The sequence below is a fragment of the Haliotis rufescens genome, unplaced genomic scaffold (assembly GCF_023055435.1).
Source record: "Haliotis rufescens isolate VD_foot unplaced genomic scaffold, xgHalRufe1.0.p SCAF_17, whole genome shotgun sequence".
In the NCBI taxonomy this organism is placed as follows: domain Eukaryota; kingdom Metazoa; phylum Mollusca; class Gastropoda; order Lepetellida; family Haliotidae; genus Haliotis; species Haliotis rufescens.
In genome coordinates, this window is record NW_025963857.1 from 13700036 (window position 1) to 13720000 (window position 19965).

The window sequence follows — 19965 nt, forward strand, 5'->3', positions numbered from 1 at the left end:
AATATTAATTCATGTAAAAGGCATGTCGATTTCATTTGCCCTTATCCTTCATTTTGACGTCAATGTACAAACATGTTCAGTATGGACTATGTATGGATTTCATTTTCACAAGATCATGTACGGTTGACGTGAACCCATTCGCCCCGTCACTGGCGACATGGCTGTCAGATAGAGGCAATGAGACAGGGACGGGGTCTTGAATCTCTTGAATTGAATTCTTAGGAGAACACGATTTATGGACGTAATAACACAAGAGGGGAGGTTTGTCAGATTAAATGCAAGGTAAACAAAATGTCGATAAACATGTAGTATAAATCTCCACTGTACTGTTTTGATGACCTTGCAGAACTAGGCGCGCTGTTAAGAGCGTCCCAGGAACAGCGTCACTCCAGATAGCTACGTCAGCCTAAATCCACGCCGCCAAGGACGATGTTTACACGTTCCCGAAACATCCGGAACTTCAGTTTAAGGTAATTTATACTTTCAGTTTAAAGGAAGGGTGTAAAATATGGGAAGATATTGAAAATCCGAAGTACAAACAGTTGGGATTACGCCCCTGCTGCGTGGTGCAGTATTTCACAGCCAACGCCCAAAGACGTAATTTTAAACGCCTGATGACCTTGCCTTGTTAAAGGCCTCCATTATAAAAACAGTATTTCAGTTATATTACGGCTTTTCATCTGCGGCACATTATCGGAGGTTGTCCCTTTTCAAACGAACATTGGCATGGCGCTGTCATACAAAAAATCATAATTAGGGTGAATCTAGCGAATCCAGACATTCCTAAGGGCCGCAACTGCACTGCGCCTTATACCCCTGGGTAATAGCACAGGAATAAGACGAAGTAGCAAGTTCTGAGCTTTCAGAGCTGGATGTTGTTTTACATTAAAGCGCTGTATCAGAAGGTTTTTGAATGTCTGCATATCGCTAGTTTGAAGGTGCAAGGTCAGAAAATAAGCAATCTCATAAAAATCAGATCTTTGGGTTCGCTACCGCTAAAACATTTCTTGACCTATTCTCGATTAAATATTTTAAAACTGATAAAAAGAACATTCTGGAATAGCTTATAGATGGCCTATATTGTATGGATATAATCATGAAACCTGTCGTTTCGGAATACCCTCTCTTAAATATTTCGAGGTTGCGTGATTAGAAAACACATTCCATGTGTCACTTTCATGATCTGGTAAGCGACGCTCTGATTGGTTGGATGAAAGGTCGTTCTGGCGTGACCCGTAATGGGATGTCCTCAGTTCTTTGTTAAGCGATAGGGAGAACTAAGATCTGATTTGAATGAGGTTGGAGAATTAGCGAAATAGGCCGGGCTCTGCGTGATTTCAAATGAAAGAAGTATTTAAATATGATAATGATGTTATACGAGGCCTTGGTAGTTCAATTTCTCACTCTTATCAGTCACAGAACACTGCGTTTTATACAGTGCTCCGCAAGGTGGCGATGACCCTCGGTTCAGTTCCGGTCAATCTGTGTTACAGAGCCGCCAAGCACCCGAAGCAATGTTTTAACAATTAAGAAACTGTCCCGTATTTGACGTAGACGTTTAATCAATGAAGCCATATTCGTTCGAGAAACCAAGCTTCCTAAACAAACACATGGGAAACTTCTACATACCTCAGGGGTCATTAGTCAGTAATAAAGATTCTTCATGCAAACCCTGTTCGCCCTGATTATGTTTCTGGGTTTGTCGGGACCATGCCGTGCTCGTGGGTTTCACCAAAGCTGGATGACTTCAGGCTTTCCTTCCACATTAAACTGAAACACCATGCCATGATTGGAATACTGTTGAAAGTAAACACAAATCACCCTCACTCACTCTTTAATCCGAAATTCCTTAATCCCGATGTTGCACGGTTAACATTACCGTCCGGATTAACGGAGTTTCACTGTACGTTTATCTCAAACCCATGAACCTATAGGATGTTCCGAATAAAGCTGAAGGTTGACCTTTTTTTCAGTAATGGGTTAAGCCGACACCGTTATTTCCGGCCCGGGCCAGTGCGTAGGCGATTCAGTCGGCCATGGTACTCCCACCGCCGGACGCGGCCCACGGTTGGGGATCTCGACAGTCGCTTCCGGAACTGGCGCAGGGAAAATCTGAGGGCGAGTGAAACCATTGGCACCCGCAATGATGGCTCAGGTCAGAAGAGCTGTTATCAAACCCCAATTAATTCCACTTGTAAATACCACCCACCCCACGCATGTCTAGTGTTTGTGTGGCTGGTATTTTAAAGCTGTGCTGTCAGCACATTTTATGGTCTAAAGTGCCCTTAAGCATTATATTGTCAATCCAATGACTAAAACCATCAAGGTTAAAGCTCCTGGTGTACGCCAGGCCACCAGAGCCCGACCATTTGATAGATAGGGTGATAGTTTTTCTAATGAAAACCAAAACAATAATTGGTATACCATTCAATGTTTCTGAAACATGATGAAAATGAACAGCCAGAGACTGATCTGGCCGCGAAACTGCACGTGACCAACCTTGACCTTAACATATCGGAGAACACCAAGCAGCAATGGCCTGATCATTTGATAGTTAGGGTGGTGATGGTGTGGTTTGTTTATTTGGTTTGGTTTGCTGTTTAACGCCGCACTCTGCAATATTACAGTTATATGATGGCGGTCTGTAAATAATCGACTCTGGACCAGAGAATCCAGTAATTGACATCATGAGCAATTGGGATACGATAACATGCATCAACCAAGTCAGCGAGCCTGACCACCCGATCCCGTTAGTCGCCTCTAACAACAAGCATAGTCGCTTTTAACGGCAACCATGGGTTGCTGAAGACCTTTTCTACCCCAGGACCTTCACGGGTCTGGTAGTGAGGGATGGGCCTGGTACAAAACTAATTTGCTCTCGAAAATACTGGGTGTCCTGTAAAATATATGTTGTAGGTTTCCAGGCAGAATGATTATTCTGTCACTTATAATACCTTCAACTATCGACAGAAAGCGCTGAACATAGGCTTTCCTGTGGTATCATTAAAGATATGTACAATTATTGAGCAGACAAAAATGATCTTAAAATATCTGAGTGTACATATAAATTAAACTAAAATGTTTGAAAATCAAAGTTACAAAAAATCATTTTCCATACATGAATAAGGTAGCCAACATATAGGAGGTAATAAACATCAAGTCAATACATGGTATGATATGAGAGTGTGCCTTTAAATCACAAGAGAATGAAATAGTCGGGTTAGTATTCTCTTGCCATGAATGCAATGACACTGTACAACGACGACCGCCAGAATTTGCCGAGCGGTGGTCGAAATAAAGGGAGGGAGCTGTGCGGCCACTAGACCGTGACAAGGGTATATTAATGACACGGTGACACCTCCCCAATTATCAAAAAACGGCCAGCCCCTAATTCTGCTTTGAATGTTTCTACCGTTTTCAAAGACATCCACGATAAGTGCAGGCGCGCTCAAAGCGTAAATATATTGTTTCTTGATATTTTAATGACAGCCAAAACAATAATTAGTATTCCATGTTTCCATTCCATGTTTCTGAAACAGACAGCGATGAAAATGAAAATGAACAGCAAGAAGTGCCAGAGACTGATCTGGCAGCGAGGCTGCACGTGACCAACCTTGACCTTAACATATCGGAGAACACCAAGCAGCACCACACTGACATGTATGAGTGCACAGAGGTCAGAGGTCAAAAGCAGGCAGAGCTGGTGGTCAGGAGAGGTCAATCCTTCCTCATCACCATCACTTTCGACAGGCCTTACGACATCGACAAGAACGACATCACGCTCTTATTCAGTTTAGGTATGTCTGTTTCACACATATCCGCACTTACAACAAATATATGTACACGTCTAGCCAGGTGTTAGCAAGGAATCGCAGTACGTTGTGAAGAGTTGTCAAGAGTGCGCGCGCCTTAGCTGCCAGGACTCGGTTGTTCTGCTGGTTCCGATTATGACCCATGGACTGTAAGCAATACACCTGCTTGCTGCTGCGAATGCGTACTGTGTATACTACTCTGAGTTTCTATCCCACATGTCTACTTGCTGATACTAAGGTATAAGATACGAATCGCTCATTCAGTTGGGTTCGAACAGAACAGAGTGTGACAGATTAATAAATATAGAAGTAAATCCATTATTTGAAGAAACTGTTGACCATTAGTTTCTCAATAACTTTGTATCTGCGTTCCAAAAATAATTTTGGATTACCGGTTTCACTTGACTGCAGAGCTCCAACTGACTTGAGCATCGAATTGTAAACTGTAAAAAGTCCATTTCGGCAACGAAGGCAGATACAGAAAGCTATATGTTCTTTCATGTTCAAAAACCTTCTACCTTGGCAGATACAGAAGCTATACGTTCTTGTACCTCACACTGCTCAGTCCCAAATACCTTCTAAAAGATCCCCGAATCCCGCTTACCAACAGAGGTTGGCAGCTTCAGATCAAGACCTGTTCAAGTCCAAGTTGAAGGATATGATAGTCAAATGTTCCCAAACACGTTTCCTCTAAGCATACTAACGTATGTCGATTATGGGGTAGACTTATATACTGATTGAAATTAATAAGGGAACACTTAGTTTTAGATACAGAAAAATGATATGCTATATCATAGGTTCAAGCCGTGTCTACCAAATTAACGTTGGAAACAATGCACACAAACACATCTCAAACTTTGACATTATGATGTGTTGAATTGGTAAGCACTATTTCAAATGTACTGACACTACTAGTAAAGCTTATTTCCCGATATTTTTCATTATTCCCTTATTCGTTTCTATCAGTATGGTTTGGATGTTTGAATAGTCTAAAGGATGGCGGTTCGATTTCGCATATGGGTAGGTTGTTTTGATATTGGTCGAGATTGTTGCTACTCGTGTCGTTATGAGCTTCCCCATCACGTTATTCCTGCAGCGTCTGACGAGAGTAACAGCTCTGTCAATGAGACCATCAGGGTAGCAGAGGACAAAGACACGTCTTACAAGCCACGGAGATGGGGCGCCACCATCGCCAAGAAGGGAGATAACTTTCTGACGGTAGAAGTCTTTTCACCCGCCTCTACCCCTGTCGGTGTGTGGGACTTGATTGTCAGGACCACCGTTGACGTCGAGAACGGCAAAGACCTCGTCTGGCAGTACAACCACAACGACGACATCATCATCATCTTCAATCCTTGGTGTAAAGGTGAGAAAATGCGTATACACTGAAACACACACACATTAACAAATTTATTAAGTTTTGTCAGCTCCATACCCCTGATACTTGAGTGTTTCAACAAAGTGGTAAACGTTTGAGACCAATCTCATTCAAATCAGATCTTAGTACTCGCTATCGCTAAACAAACATCTGAGGACATCCCATTACGGGTCACGTCAGAACGACCTTACATCCGACCAATCAAAGCGTCGCTTACCAGATCATGAAATTGACAGTCGAGAATATGTTTTCTAATCATGCAACCTCGAAAACGTTAACACGGTGTATTCCGAACGACAGTTACGGCCCGTACGAATGATACCTTCAAAATTAGTCTTTATCTGTCGCTTCGATGGGATGAACATTTGAACGGGGGAGGCGTTGCACAGTACGCGGGAAGCATTGCCATACAATCGCAACGATATATAAGACATTCCGGAATGTTCGTTTGTTAAGTTTTCAAAATTTTAATCGAGAACTTTGTCAATATATTTTTCAAGCGTATTCTGAAATGGAAGTCGGTTGCAACGAGTGTCGTAAAATTCGAGAAAGCTGCTTTCTAATTGGCAGATGTCGACTTCTTGTTAGTCGTTTCAGTGGAAGGTCAAGGTTCGCGAAAGGTCGTTCTGACTTGACCCGTAATGGGATGTCCTCAGATCTTTGTTTAGCGGCAGCGAGAACTTAGATCTGATTTTAATGAGATTGGTCTGAGACCTGCACTTCGGGCTTTCCTCCCACATTAAGCTGACGCACCTCGATATAACTGGATTAGTGTCCAACAGCGGTATTAAACACAACTCACTCACTCACTTACTATTACATAGTGATGTTTATATTCCAAATTGATCACCTGATAATAACAAAATGGCTCCACATACCGGTTACAAATACCCGTCGATGCTGTTGACATTTATATACTCTTCTTTATAACCTTTGCCCCGTGACTACAACATGGCTAGAAACAAACATATTGCCTTTCATTATCATCTAATTTTAGATACAGTTCTTATAAAGGTTTTTGTAGTTACATGTGTTTTATTAATGTCGGAAAATATGCTGACAAGGCTGAATGAAATGTCACTCCAGGAAAAGTAACTATCCTGGTCGTTTAGTCTGAATTACTTCCGGTGTTGAGCGGATTGTACCGCTTTGACATCCTCCGTTAGCATAATATAACTGTAACAATATCTCGCCACGCCAATAGGTCAGTATAGATGCTGGTAGACTTGAAGAATGTCATCAATAGCTATACTGTAGCTGACCTTTGCATCACTGATGCTGACGAAGCTCCATTGACACTAAAGGGCTGTGTGAGTGAGTGAGTCAGTCAGTCAGTCAGTCAGTCAGTCAGTCAGTCAGTGTTAAATACGCCATGTAAAGCTAAAGAGGGAGGACGGACAGACGCTGTTATCGCTTACATAGTTGAAGCATGACAATCACTGGATTGTCTGGCTCAGATTTGATTATTTACAGACCCCCGTCATATCGCTGGAATATTGATGAGTTATGACGTTGTGAATCACATTTAGAATGATATGGTTCGTCCAGTATTTCAACATCTGTTTTGTACGTTTTCTGTGTCTCAACGTATTTGTTTTCATCGAATATAGCCCCTTATACTATATTTGTAAATTATCCCAGCCAAACTACATGAAGCATAATAAAATCAACCATCCTTTTCCTCGGCCATGACAGGGAATATTGGCCAGCTATATCAATGAGTGAGTGACTGCGGAATCGTTGACCATGCTCACATCAACCACTGTTTGTCATGATCACACCTGATAATTGTTAGCCCATACAATTTGGTGAGATATTGGTGTGGCGTAAAATAACAATCACTCACTAACTTGACCTGTCCGTACAGAGGATGTGGTGTACCTCCCTGACCCCCAGTGGCTGGAGGAGGCGGTGGAGAACGACTCGGGGGTGTTGTACTATGGGACCTTCGATAGGATGGGAGGCAGTAGCTGGTACTTCGGCCAGGTCAGAAGAGTGCTTCATCATTCTAACGCTTATTTTCTATATTCTGGTGAGGGCTATCTTTTAAAAATTATGCTTTGAACATTTTCTTTTACTTTGCTACATTTTATTGAGAACAATTCAATATTAAGTTGAAAGAAAACTAATTCTAAATGAGAGAAAAGCCACTTCATTTGCGTGGTATTTGTTGCGTTACAATATAGCAGCTGACATATTTTCTGAAAAGTCATGAACTTTGAATATTTTCAGTGTCGAGCGGTATCTCAGTGGATTACCATCATCATCATCATCACCATCATCACCATCATCATCATCATACTATTATTATGTCTGTTGTTATCATTACCATCATCATTATCTCTGTCGACCATTTGTCAGTTTGAGGACGGCATCCTGCACGCCGCTCTCCACCTCGTCAGGAAAGGCTTCGACTACAAGATGACGCGCACCATGGGGAAGGCGAGCAAGGTTGCCAGAATTCTGTCAAAGATTGTAAGTCCACACACCGATCACACGTTACCTAAATTCTATGTGGATTTGACACCATTATGCAAGTAAGAGCTGTAAGCAAAAGGGTAGCCCTTTTAAGCTGTAGCTCGTACTGGTAAAAGGGTCCTATTCCCCGCATGGGATCATAGTGTGAAGTCACAGCTTGGTGCCCCTTTCTGTGAGTTGCCTGGAAACAGCGGCTGAAAAGGTCCCACGTTATACAGTGTAGCGCTCAACAGACTGTATGTAGTATTGCCATGCTTCCTACACTGCATAGCGTGGACCGTGCGCCTGCTACCAATCACTGATCTGTCCGGCCAGACTCGGCTATTCACAGGCCACGTGAAACAGCCTAAATATTTCTGACTGCGGCGTAAAACAAGGTTCACTCATTCCCTTGCCAGTCTTTCGTTTGAGGAAATTAGGCAACAGATAGAGGAAAAAACACTTTCTGGGTGTCTTTGTCAGGTTAACTCCTCCGACGACAACGGCGTTCTTCAAGGCAACTGGAGCGACAGCTTCGCCGGCGGCACCAGTCCATCTACATGGACGGGAAGTGTGAAGATCCTGAAGAAGTACATGTCCACCGGACATCCGGTCAAGTTCGGACAGTGCTGGGTCTTCTCAGGGGTCCTCGTAACAGGTGTGGTCAACAATCAGCATCGTTGGTTAACAGAAGGGAGAACAATCATCACTGTTGTTTAACAACGATCAGTAGTGTTGTTCAACAGCAGAGGCAACAATCAGTGTTGCTTTTTAACAGACGGAGTTTGAAGAAAGGGGCAATCGGTATCCTTGTTCAACAGTAGGGGGAACAATCATCACTGTTGTTTAACAACGATCAGTATTGTTGTTCAACAGCAGAGCAAACAATCAGTATTGCTGTGTAACAGAGGGAGTAGGGAGGGAGGGGCAATCGGTATCATTGTTTAACAGTAGAGGCAACAATCAGTATTGTTGTTAAACAGTAGGGGTGGGGGGGTGGGAGGGGGTGGGGGGGGGGGGCAATCAGCATTGTTGTTTAACAGGAGGGGTGGGGGGGGCAATCAGCATTGTTGTTTAAAAGTGCGTGTGTGCGTGTGAGTGTGTGTGTGCGTGTGTGTGTGTGTGTGTGTGTGTGTGTGTGTAAGTGTCGCTGTTTAGAAAAAACAATCTATCTTGTTTAACTGCATGAGGGAACAATCCTTCTTGTTGTTCAACTATCGGACGGAACAATCCTTCTTGTTGTTCAACTATTGGACGGAACAATCCTTCTTGTTGTTCAACTATCGGACGGAACAATCCTTCTTGTTGTTCAACTATCGGACGGAACAATCTTTCTTGTTGTTCAACTATCGAGCGGAACAATCCTTCTTGTATAAATATAGGGTTACAACATTTCTTGTTGTTTAAATATAGGAGGGTACAATCCTTTTTGTTGTTCAACTATCGGGCGGAACAATCCTTCTTGTTGTTCAACTATCGGACGGAAAAAATCCTTCTTGTATAAATATAGGGTGAACAACATTTCTTGTTGTTTAACTACAGAAGGGTACAATCCCACGTGTTGTTCAACTATCGGACGGAACATTCCTTCTTGTTGTTTAATAAATATTTATTCTTTGAACAACAAATAAAAACAACTATCATCGTGGCTCTAGCACTAGATATGAAGCGCGTCAGTGAGTTGTCTCAGCGTTAGTGCTAGGAAGCCATTATTGCCGGTCTCACATGCTCTAACATGTATCACTATCTCCCTATAATAATAGTTCATTAGTTTGATTAGTACTATCATTACCATAGCAATGTTTTCACTAAACTCCTCACTGTGCCATCAGTGTGCCGAGCCCTAGGACTTCCCTGTCGGAGTGTCACCAACTTTGAATCAGCTCACAACAGTGACAAGGAACGTTTAAGCTGTGACGAGATCTTCCGGCTCAACAACAGAGGGAACTACATAAATATATCCAATGACTCCATATGGTAAGTATTAACTGTCGAGAGGACGATATTGCTAGCAACTTAAGATTTTTTCACTTTCTTGAAAAATTATTGCAGAAGATAAGATCCATTTTATGTTGGCATACACAACTATGACGTTTACAGACAAAAGTATTTTCAAATTTAATGTATAACATGTTAATTCCCTTAGTCAGTTTCTCTCGCCTTAAAATAAGGGGGCACGGGTGGCCCAGTCGTCTAAGGCGCCGCGATTCGCTGTGCAGAGTTGCGCCCTTGGGCACGCCAGAAACCCATGATTGTGGGTTCGAATCCTGGTTCGCCCCGATTATGTTTCTAGGTTTGTCGGCACCATACCCGTGCTAAAAGTGGTAAACGTCTGAGACCTGCATCACTTCGGGCTTTCCTCCAACATTAAGCTGACACGCCGTGATATAACTGGAATACTGTTAAAAGCGGCGTTAACCCAACTCACTTATTCACTCGCCTTTAAATACTGAAACCTTAAGAAATGTACAAAATATATTCATATCAAAGAAGCTATGACTCTACGCTTTTCACTATTATATTTAGTATTGCAATTTGTATCACTGTTATTTGTTTACCCCCATGCTATATACATTGCATACAAACGGCTGGGAAAAGGAAAGCATCCACTTATAAAGTTGATTTTGCAAATAACATTACACACGATATCAAAACGTCACTAGACTTAAAACAGTCCCCGAAAGCTGCAAACTTAAGGTCCAAAGCACAAATATAATACCCGTATCAAATTTATCACCATCAATTAACTTTTGATTGTTTGTTTCCATTATCATAGATTGGTGTACACTTTCCTTTGCTCGGTAGTGTATGTGTACTGTAATTGGGCCTGTGACTTTATTTAAGAAATAAACGACGAGTGGGAATTGTTTATGGTAAACATAAAACACTGCAGGGAGTAATAACCATGAGGTGCGCAACCCCTCGTTGTTTATACTCCATGCAGTGCTTTATTGTACGATAAACAACGACCACAAGTCGTTTATTTCTTATATGAAGTTTCAACATTATTTATCATACCTCCATGTCGGAATGATGAGATCTGATTGGTCCACGTGATATTGATAAAATACTGTGTATCCCGCCTTGGAGGGGGAATAAATTTCTCAACGAGGGAATAAATGTCTTATACCCCGGGACGAGGAAGTGAGGCATTTCTGAGAGGCAATTTAAATCCCTAAGTCCGCGCCTTCAAGCAAAAGCCGCGAGTCAATGAAAGTCACGTGACAGCGCACGCGAACCTCAGCTCAATCGAACAGTTGTTTTCTTTCAATTTTGAATTTGTTTTAATTCTTTTACAATGTCATATTTAAACATGCCGGTAAGATAAATTCGTTGCAGCAGGATCCCTCGGGGTACATGGGGTTTAATAACACTCCGGCTCGTGGTATAAAACCTAACTCGGGACGTATAAAACCCCATGTACCCAGAGGGATCCTTCAAAATGTACAAGCTTTAAAAATATTTACCCAAATTTATTAATGATAACTCCCTGACTGTAATCCGACCTCGGCAAGTCCATTTTACGAACAGGTGGGTTAAGTTTGGTATTTCCGGCACATTCTCACAATCCTCACATCGATCACCTGAACCTTTTCCCCTTATACCGTATATATACTCCTAGCATATCTTATAAACTGAACTAATCAATATAGTATTTAATGATGGCCTGACTTATAATGTAGTTTCTTTTGACTTTAAAAAATAAGACACAGTTACATGTATATGTTGTGTTGATCGACAAATAATGTTTCTTTTAAGGACTTTAAGACACAGTTACATGTATATGTTGTGTCATCATTTTGGCAGGAACTTCCATGTCTGGAACGAGGTATGGATGAGTCGCCCTGACCTTGGCAGAAAGTTCGACGGGTGGCAGGTTATTGATGCGACGCCCCAGGAGACTAGTGACGGTATGTGTGTGAGGGGTAGGAGATGATAGGTGTGTGAGGGGTCAGAGATGGTAGGTGTGGCAGGGGTCAGAGATGGTAGGTGTGTGTAGGCCAGAGATAGTTGGTATGTCAGGGTTCCGAGATGGTAGGTGTAACAGGGGTTAGAGATGATAGGTGTGTGAGGGGTAGGAGATGATAGGTGTGTGAGGGGTTAAAGATGGTAGGTATGTGAGGGGTCAGAGATGGTAGGTGTGTCGGGGTGGGTCAGGTATAGTAGGTGTGGCAGGGGTCAGATATAGAAGGTGTGACAGGGGTCAGAGATGGTATGTGTGTCAGGGGTCAGAGATGGCAGGTGTGTCAAGGGTGGGTCAGGTATAGTAGATGTGGCAGGGGTCAGATATAGTAGGTGTGACAGGGGTCAGAGATGGTAGGTGTGGCAGGGGTCCGATATGGTAGGTGTGGCAGGGGTCAGATATGGTAGGTGTGGCAGGGGTCAGATATAGTAGGTGTGGCAGGGGTCAGAGATGGTAGGTGTGGCAGGGGTCCGATATGGTAGGTGTGGCAGGGGTCAGATATAGTAGGTGTGACAGGGGTCCGAGATGGTAGGTGTGACAGGGGTCAGATATAGTAGGTGTGGCAGGGGTCCGATATAGTAGGTGTGACAGGGGTCAGATATAGTAGGTGTGACAGGGGTCAGAGATGGTAGGTGCGGCAGGGGTCAGATATAGTAGGTGTGACAGGGGTCAGAGATGGTAGGTGTGGCAGGGGTCAGATATAGTAGGTGTGACAGGGGTCAGAGATGGTAGGTGTGGCAGGGGTCAGATATAGTAGGTGTGACAGGGGTCAGAGATGGTAGGTGTGGCAGGGGTCAGATATAGTAGGTGTGACAGGGGTCAGAGATGGTAGGTGTGACAGGGGTCAGAGATGGTAGGTGTGACAGGGGTCAGATATAGTAGGTGTGACAGGGGTCAGAGATGGTAGGTGTGGCAGGGGTCAGATATAGTAGGTGTGACAGGGGTCAGAGATGGTAGGTGTGGCAGGGGTCAGATATAGTAGGTGTGACAGGGGTCAGAGATGGTAGGTGTGACAGGGGTCAGAGATGGTAGGTGTGACAGGTGTCAGATATAGTAGGTGTGGCAGGGGTCAGATATAGTAGGTGTGACAGGGGTCAGATATAGTAGGTGTGACAGGGGTCAGAGATGGTAGGTGTGGCAGGGGTCAGATATAGTAGGTGTGACAGGGGTCAGAGATGGTAGGTGTGACAGGGGTCAGAGATGGTAGGTGTGACAGGTGTCAGATATAGTAGGTGTGGCAGGGGTCAGATATAGTAGGTGTGACAGGGGTCAGAGATGGTAGGTGTGGCAGGGGTCAGATATAGTAGGTGTGACAGGGGTCAGATATAGTAGGTGTGGCAGGGGTCAGAGATGGTAGGTGTGGCAGGGGTCAGATATAGTAGGTGTGACAGGGGTCAGATATAGTAGGTGTGGCAGGGGTCAGATATAGTAGGTGTGACAGGGGTCAGAGATGATAGGTGTGGCAGGGGTCAGATATAGTAGGTGTGACAGGGGTCAGAGATGGTAGGTGTGACAGGGGTCAGATATAGTAGGTGTGGCAGGGGTCAGATATGGTAGGTGTGGCAGGGGTCAGATATAGTAGGTGTGGCAGGGGTCAGATATAGTAGGTGTGGCAGGGGTCAGAGATGGTAGGTGTGACAGGGGTCAGAGATGGTAGGTGTGGCAGGGGTCCGATATGGTAGGTGTGGCAGGGGTCAGATATGGTAGGTGTGGCAGGGGACAGATGTGGTAGGTATGTCAGGAGTCGGAGATGAAACATTCAGGGGTTCAGAGATGGTAGCCGAGACAGGGGTCGTTAACGGTGGATGTGGCCGGGGAGAAATATTGTAGACGTGGCAGAATGTCATGAATGGGAGGGTAAACTTGGAATGTAGAACAAGATCGATGAGTTGAAAACAACATCTATGACAGCAAGTGACAGGATAGACAGGTGACAGGTGTGTTAGGCATCAGGTTTAGATGATGGCCAGTGGTTACAATCCGCACATTCTTCCCTACCCATGTCCACATTTCCTCACGCCCTTCCCCTGGTTTATAGGCGTCTACTGCTGCGGCCCCACCCCGGTGAGCGCCATCAAGGAGGGGCTCCTCAACATCGGACAGGACACGGCCTTTGTCTTCGCCGAGGTCAACTCGGACAAGGTGGTCTGGGAGGAACACGTCTTGACCAAGAAAAAGAAACAAATGTCAAGAAATCCGAACAGGTAAATGAAAGGAAAAAAATATTTGCATAATATTAAGAAACCATTATCATAAGTTGCTGAAAGTGGAGTTCACTGTACGATTCCGAGGATATCACAAGCTCGTGTTTATGAATTCCAAGCAAATACGAGGTGTTCGCGAATATGTGAGCACCCGTTACAAACACGTGCAAAGGCAAAGCAAGTGATCTACTTCTAGACCACAGAAGACGGCATGAGAATGTAGTGGAAGGGTTCCAGTAAGACCCGTTCAACCGTTACCTGATTTACTTCTACCCTCTATAAGATTTTCAAATGGGTTTTTTTCTGTTTTCGCTGCAGTGTCGGCAAGATGATCAGCACCCACGAACCAACCCAGGAGCCACTGGACGGGCTGCAGCGACTAGACCTCACTGACCAATACAAGAACCCTGAGGGTAGGTTCACTGTCCCTAGCAAAGACGTTTATAATACCTCCATGTCAGAATGATCAGATCTAATTGGTTCATGTGATCTTGATAAACTAATTTATCATATCCCCATGTCCGAATGATGAGATCTGATTGGTTCATGTGATCTTGATAACATACTATGTATCCCGCCTAGGTGGGAAATGAATTTCCGAGCGAAAGAATAAATCCCTTATACCCCTCCACGAACAAGACGGGCTGCACGTAGATTTATGAGCGGGAGAAAAAATCCCTTATACCCCGCTTCGAAGCAAAAAGCGGCGTGCTTTGTCCGTGTCAATGTAAGTCACGTGATATAGCACAAGTTAACCTCAGCTCAATCGAACAACTGCTTTCTATCAATTTTTAATTTGTTTGAATTCTTTTACCATGGCAGATTCGGTAGGATAAATTCGTTCTAGTGGTATTACAAGGGGTACATGTGGTCACACCACCGTACGAGGCACGCATAAAACCACATGTACCCGAATGATACTCAGGCTGCAATTCATAATACCCCATCGCAATAGGTAGGGGTTAAAGGTCACCAATACTGTAGATTAAAAGAAAACCTTTCTGTGACATCTTTTGGTCTTGTTATAAGGTTAAAATGCATCTAAAAAACATTAGAAAATGATAACAAATAAAACCATTATAGCTGCAATGAGGAGTGGCATTAGATATAGTTTGTGACATAACTTTTAGTTTGAAAGGAATCAATAGATAAAAGACATTTCACATTTATCATGTTTATCACAAGTGTATTCTGGACATTTCATAATTATCATTGGATTGGTTTCTGGCTATCGTCCATTAGTTAATGAAACAAATAGAGAGTTTCAAGGTATATTTCATTTGGAGCTTCCGGATGCGTGTCACAAAATCAATAGAAAGATGAGCAATATGGCACGTCGGCTTCTGTATTTTTCCGATTACGACACACATGAGTTCATGGTCAGATCTAACTTTTAACGAATCAAAATTAGGTATTATGACATGTGACAAGGACAGGCCAGGCTCGAACACTATAAAATGATACCTTCAACATTAGGAGAAGAGAGCGCGGTTTGCAATCGAATGAGTCGAATCCCGATCGTTCTAAGTTTCCCCCAGTGAGGGACGAGTCTGGCCGGTCTGATCCTGTCGTGTATTGATAGATGGGCTGAGAGTAAGTAAAACTATGTGAGTATAAACTGGTGTTGCGTTTCTTTATTATGCGTGTGTGAATGCTGATAGAAACAACTTGGAGTGAGGGTCGTTAGACCAATCACTCCTTGACGGAGCCGAGCCGCGGCGGACAAGGCGAGTGGCAATGTCATGGCGTAATTGACCAGTAACGGCAATACATTTAGTAACTGTATTAGGGTCGCACTGGACGCCCGAAAGCAGTTACGACAGTCTTGCAGATAGAGCGTCTGTCCGGAGAGCGTAAGATAGGGGCTCATATAAACATACGCGAAATAATGGTGCTTGTTGTTTTCCTGCCTGGTGCTCATCATTAAGGGAATTACACAAGGACTGGACGGCTCGAACTCAGTATACTGTGTCTGAGTGGGGTAGTTTAACCATGTTAAACTGCGGCATGGTTTCTCATTGGGTTAGCACTGTACAACCGGCATAAGTCCGGACTAGTACAAGCAGCAATATACACACATGCACACACACACACACGTGCATGCACGTTGCTATATAAGTGCACAACCTTCAGTTCAGTTTATGTCAGCAGAAAGGAATTCGTCTGTGGCTGACTGGAACTGATACAATAATATTATATTGACTTTCAGATAACATTTGACGGATACAGTTGAAGTTATTACGCTGTATTTGACCGAGTTTCCCAGTAGCGGCTGCGCACGCATTCCGCTAACGACCGCTGTCAAATACGATATTTTCTTTTAGTTCGCATAATAAATTTATTCGGTTCCAGTACGGAAGCTTTACTACCAATACGCCTTGATCTTAAACCCATTCAACGCTTTCATAGATAGAGGGCCTTGGAATGGTCCTCAGGAACCCATGCTTGTCATGAGAGGCGACTAACGGGATCGGGTGGTCAGGTCCGCTGCCTTGGTTGATGCATGTCACCGTATCCCAATTGCGTAGGTTCGTGCACATGTCACTCACTGGATTGTCTGGTCCATTTTTGATTATTTTAACAGACATCCCTCATATACTAGTAGCTGGAATATTGCTGAGTGCGGCGTTAAACAACACACAAACAAACAAACAAATTAACATACAGTAAACTACGGTTATAACGAACACGCTTATAGCGAACTGACGGATATAACGAACTTACGTTTTGGTCCCGACTTTTTGCTGTAGTTATGCTGTATATATGCTTATAACGAACTACGGTTATAACGAAGTAAATTTAGTAGTCCCTTTGAGTCCGTTATAACCGTAGTTTACTGTACTGTGACTGCGTTGAGTAGGTACCAGCCGTTTCTTGACTAACTGTGTACTCCTCACAGGGTCGGACCGAGAGCGGGAAGTGGTGCGACAGGCGGAGGCGATGTTCAGGAAGGATAACCTGGAGGTGGACGAGGAAGAACCTCCAGTGTCAGAGGTCAGCGCTTCTCATCTGCCCATTCCATCGTATTTCTCAACACTCATACCTAAATATGTACACAAAATATAAAAGATGATATTTGTCCTTGTGCCTCAAAAGTATCTTAGGCGGTAGGGGTCATGGATGGCCCAGTCGTCTGTGGCGCCACAATTCCGTGAACAGAGTTGCGTCCCTTATGCATGCCAGGATACTATAAACGTGGGTTCAATTCGCAGATTCTTTCGATCAATTCTTTCAGGTTTGTTTGTTTGTTTGTTGTTTAACACCGCACTCAGCAATGTTCAAGCTACATGTATATGACGGCGGTCTGTAAATAATCTATCACCACTAACGAAAGCATAGCTTGCCTGAGATCCGTTCAAACCCGACTGTCCCCAATGGTCATGAAATAGGTTTGTTTTAAAAACATGCATGTTCTAATAAAATAATATACTTTAAAACATGGTAGCAACCTGCTCATGCAACGAAGCCGATTTAATGGTTATGTGCCACGTTTTGTTCAACTGTAACAACTTAAAGGAACTTTCAAAATTCGTCAGCTAGTTCAAACATTTCCCCATGACGTAGTAAGTTCAACAGGAATTGTTCTAGATTCTGAGGATTTGATCAAATTCGTTTTTCTCTTCTGATCATGACATGTTACGTGTGAGTGAGTGAGTGAGTGAGTGCGTTTACGCCATTTTTAGTTTATCGCGGAGAGAAACATGTGCTTAACAGATTCCATCCATGTGGGAATCGAACCCGGGTCTTAGGCGTGACCAACGAACGCTTTAACCGCTTGTCTGCCCCTATACATGTTCAAAAATACATTTAACACATGTTAAAAGAGAATACTATAATATCTCATTATTGATCCTTTAATTTCATGTTTGTATGTGTAATTCACGTGACAAATTATAATTTAAATGTAACGAAAATTACAGAAGCAGAACGTTTAGCAATAACCATCTTTGTCCTGTATACTTGTAGACGTTAGTGTTGGGCATCAACGACATAGGTGACATCACCGTCGGCAACGGCTTTGACGTCAAGGTTAACGCCACCAACAACGGCACCGCCGTCCGTAGTGTCACCCTGTCTGTCATGGTCGCCTACAAGACATACTACGGTGTCGTGACGGGGACGGCCGCTCAGTCGAAGTACACAGAGAAGTTAGAGCCTGGCAAGAGTACGTGCAACTTTGTAGGGACGTGAGACACAGATCGTGGGCTATACTGAGATATTGTAGGCGAGAGAGAGTAGTGCAACATTGTAGTAACGTATAACGGTTATCTGTTTTTCTAAGGTCGTGTCTTCACCTTGAGTGTGACGCCCAAGCAAGCAATGATGCGACCCAGAGACGGTTTCAACTTCCATATCGAGGCTGTCGCGAATGTCAAGGAGACCGGAAACATCGTCACCGAGACATCCTCTTTCCGGTTACGAAGACCCGACCTTGTTATAAAGGTGAGTGTGTTGTTTACACATCGAGTCAGCCATATGCAGACATTCAGCTCTGTCCTCCTTTCAGAAGGAAGTCATGTTCTATATTATAATGATGAGATCATTTTTCTGTGTTTGCTGTTTTACGACGCAGTCATGAATATTACAGTTATATTACGGCGGCCTGTAAATAATCGTCCCATCGGACGGTGTCCGGTGACACGAACAGTCGAGTCTACGCGTCGGAGAATCCCATACCCCATATAACGATTTAAAGTAATTCAAGCTGACTCGTTAGATCCAGTATTTACCTTCCCCATAAACTTGAACTAGGTATTGACAATTCCCCTTGCACCTCTCCACAAAGAGAAAGTGTGTTTCCATCCTCACAAGAGCTATATTTTGGACATCTTCTCCACTAACCCGCTCCTGTCCATATAAATACTTACTGTCACATGTTCTGTGTTATGTAGGGTCCCTCCACTGCCAAACCCGTGGAGACAGTACAGGTGGAACTCTTCCGTCCATATATATACTTACTGTCACGTGGTGTGTGTTATGTAGGGTCCCTCCACTGCCAAACCCGTGGAGATATACAGGTGGAACTCTTCCGTCCATATATATACTTACTGTCACATGTTGTGTGTTACGTAGGGTCCATCCACTGCTAAAGCCGGGGAGACAGTAGAGGTGGAACTCTCCCGTCCATATAGATACTTACTGTCACATGTTGTGTGTTACGTAGGGTCCATCCACTGCTAAAGCCGGGGAGACAGTAGAGGTGGAAATCTCCCGTCCATATATATACTTACTGTCACTCTTTCTGTGTTATGTAGGGTCCCTCCACTGCTAAAGCCGGGGAGACAGTAGAGGTGGAACTCTCCCGTCCATATATATACTTACTGTCACATGTTGTGTGTTATGTAGGGTCCCTCCACTGCTAAAGCCGGGGAGACAGTACAGGTGGAACTCTCCCGTCCATATATATACTTACTGTCACATGTTGTGTGTTATGTAGGGTCCCTCCACTGCTAAAGCCGGGGAGACAGTACAGGTGGAACTCTTCCGTCCATATATATACTTACTGTCACATGTTGTGTGTTACGTAGGGTCCCTCCACTGCTAAAGCCGGGGAGACAGTAGAGGTGGAACTCTCCCGTCCATATATATACTTACTGTCACATGTTGTGTGTTATGTAGGGTCCCTCCACTGCTAAAGCCGGGGAGACAGTAGAGGTGGAACTCTCCCGTCCATATATATACTTACTGTCACATGTTGTGTGTTACGTAGGGTCCCTCCACTGCTAAAGCGGGGGAGACAGTACAGGTGGAACTCTCCCGTCCGTATATATACTTACTGTCACATGTTGTGTGTTATATAGGGTCCCTCCACTGCTAAAGCCGGGGAGACAGTAGAGGTGGAACTCTCCCGTCCATATATATACTTACTGTCACATGTTGTGTGTTATGTAGGGTCCCTCCACTGCTAAAGCCGGGGAGACAGTAGAGATGGAACTCTCCCGTCCATATATATACTTACTGTCACATGTTGTGTGTTATGTAGGGTCCCTCCACTGCTAAAGCCGGGGAGACAGTACAGGTGGAACTCTCCCGTCCATATATATACTTACTGTCACATGTTGTGTGTTATGTAGGGTCCCTCCACTCCTAAAGCCGGGGAGACAGTACAGGTGGATCTCTCCCGTCCATATATATACTTACTGTCACATG

At 43.9% G+C, this 19965-nt stretch overlaps 1 protein-coding gene across 1 annotated transcript in view; it reads left to right on the top strand.

Annotated features, from left to right (window-relative positions):
• LOC124140843 overlaps positions 1-19965 on the top strand; it is a 54370-nt gene that overhangs the window by 31315 nt on the left and 3090 nt on the right. The window contains exons 20-32 of the mRNA XM_048397348.1: positions 1974-2155; positions 3540-3797; positions 4909-5178; positions 7058-7176; positions 7552-7665; positions 8131-8305; positions 9480-9624; positions 11455-11558; positions 13650-13815; positions 14134-14228; positions 16715-16809; positions 17782-17980; positions 18098-18258. Of these exons, the coding sequence (XP_048253305.1) occupies positions 1974-2155; positions 3540-3797; positions 4909-5178; positions 7058-7176; positions 7552-7665; positions 8131-8305; positions 9480-9624; positions 11455-11558; positions 13650-13815; positions 14134-14228; positions 16715-16809; positions 17782-17980; positions 18098-18258 (2083 nt within the window). The remainder of the gene's footprint in view (positions 1-1973; positions 2156-3539; positions 3798-4908; positions 5179-7057; positions 7177-7551; positions 7666-8130; positions 8306-9479; positions 9625-11454; positions 11559-13649; positions 13816-14133; positions 14229-16714; positions 16810-17781; positions 17981-18097; positions 18259-19965) is intronic.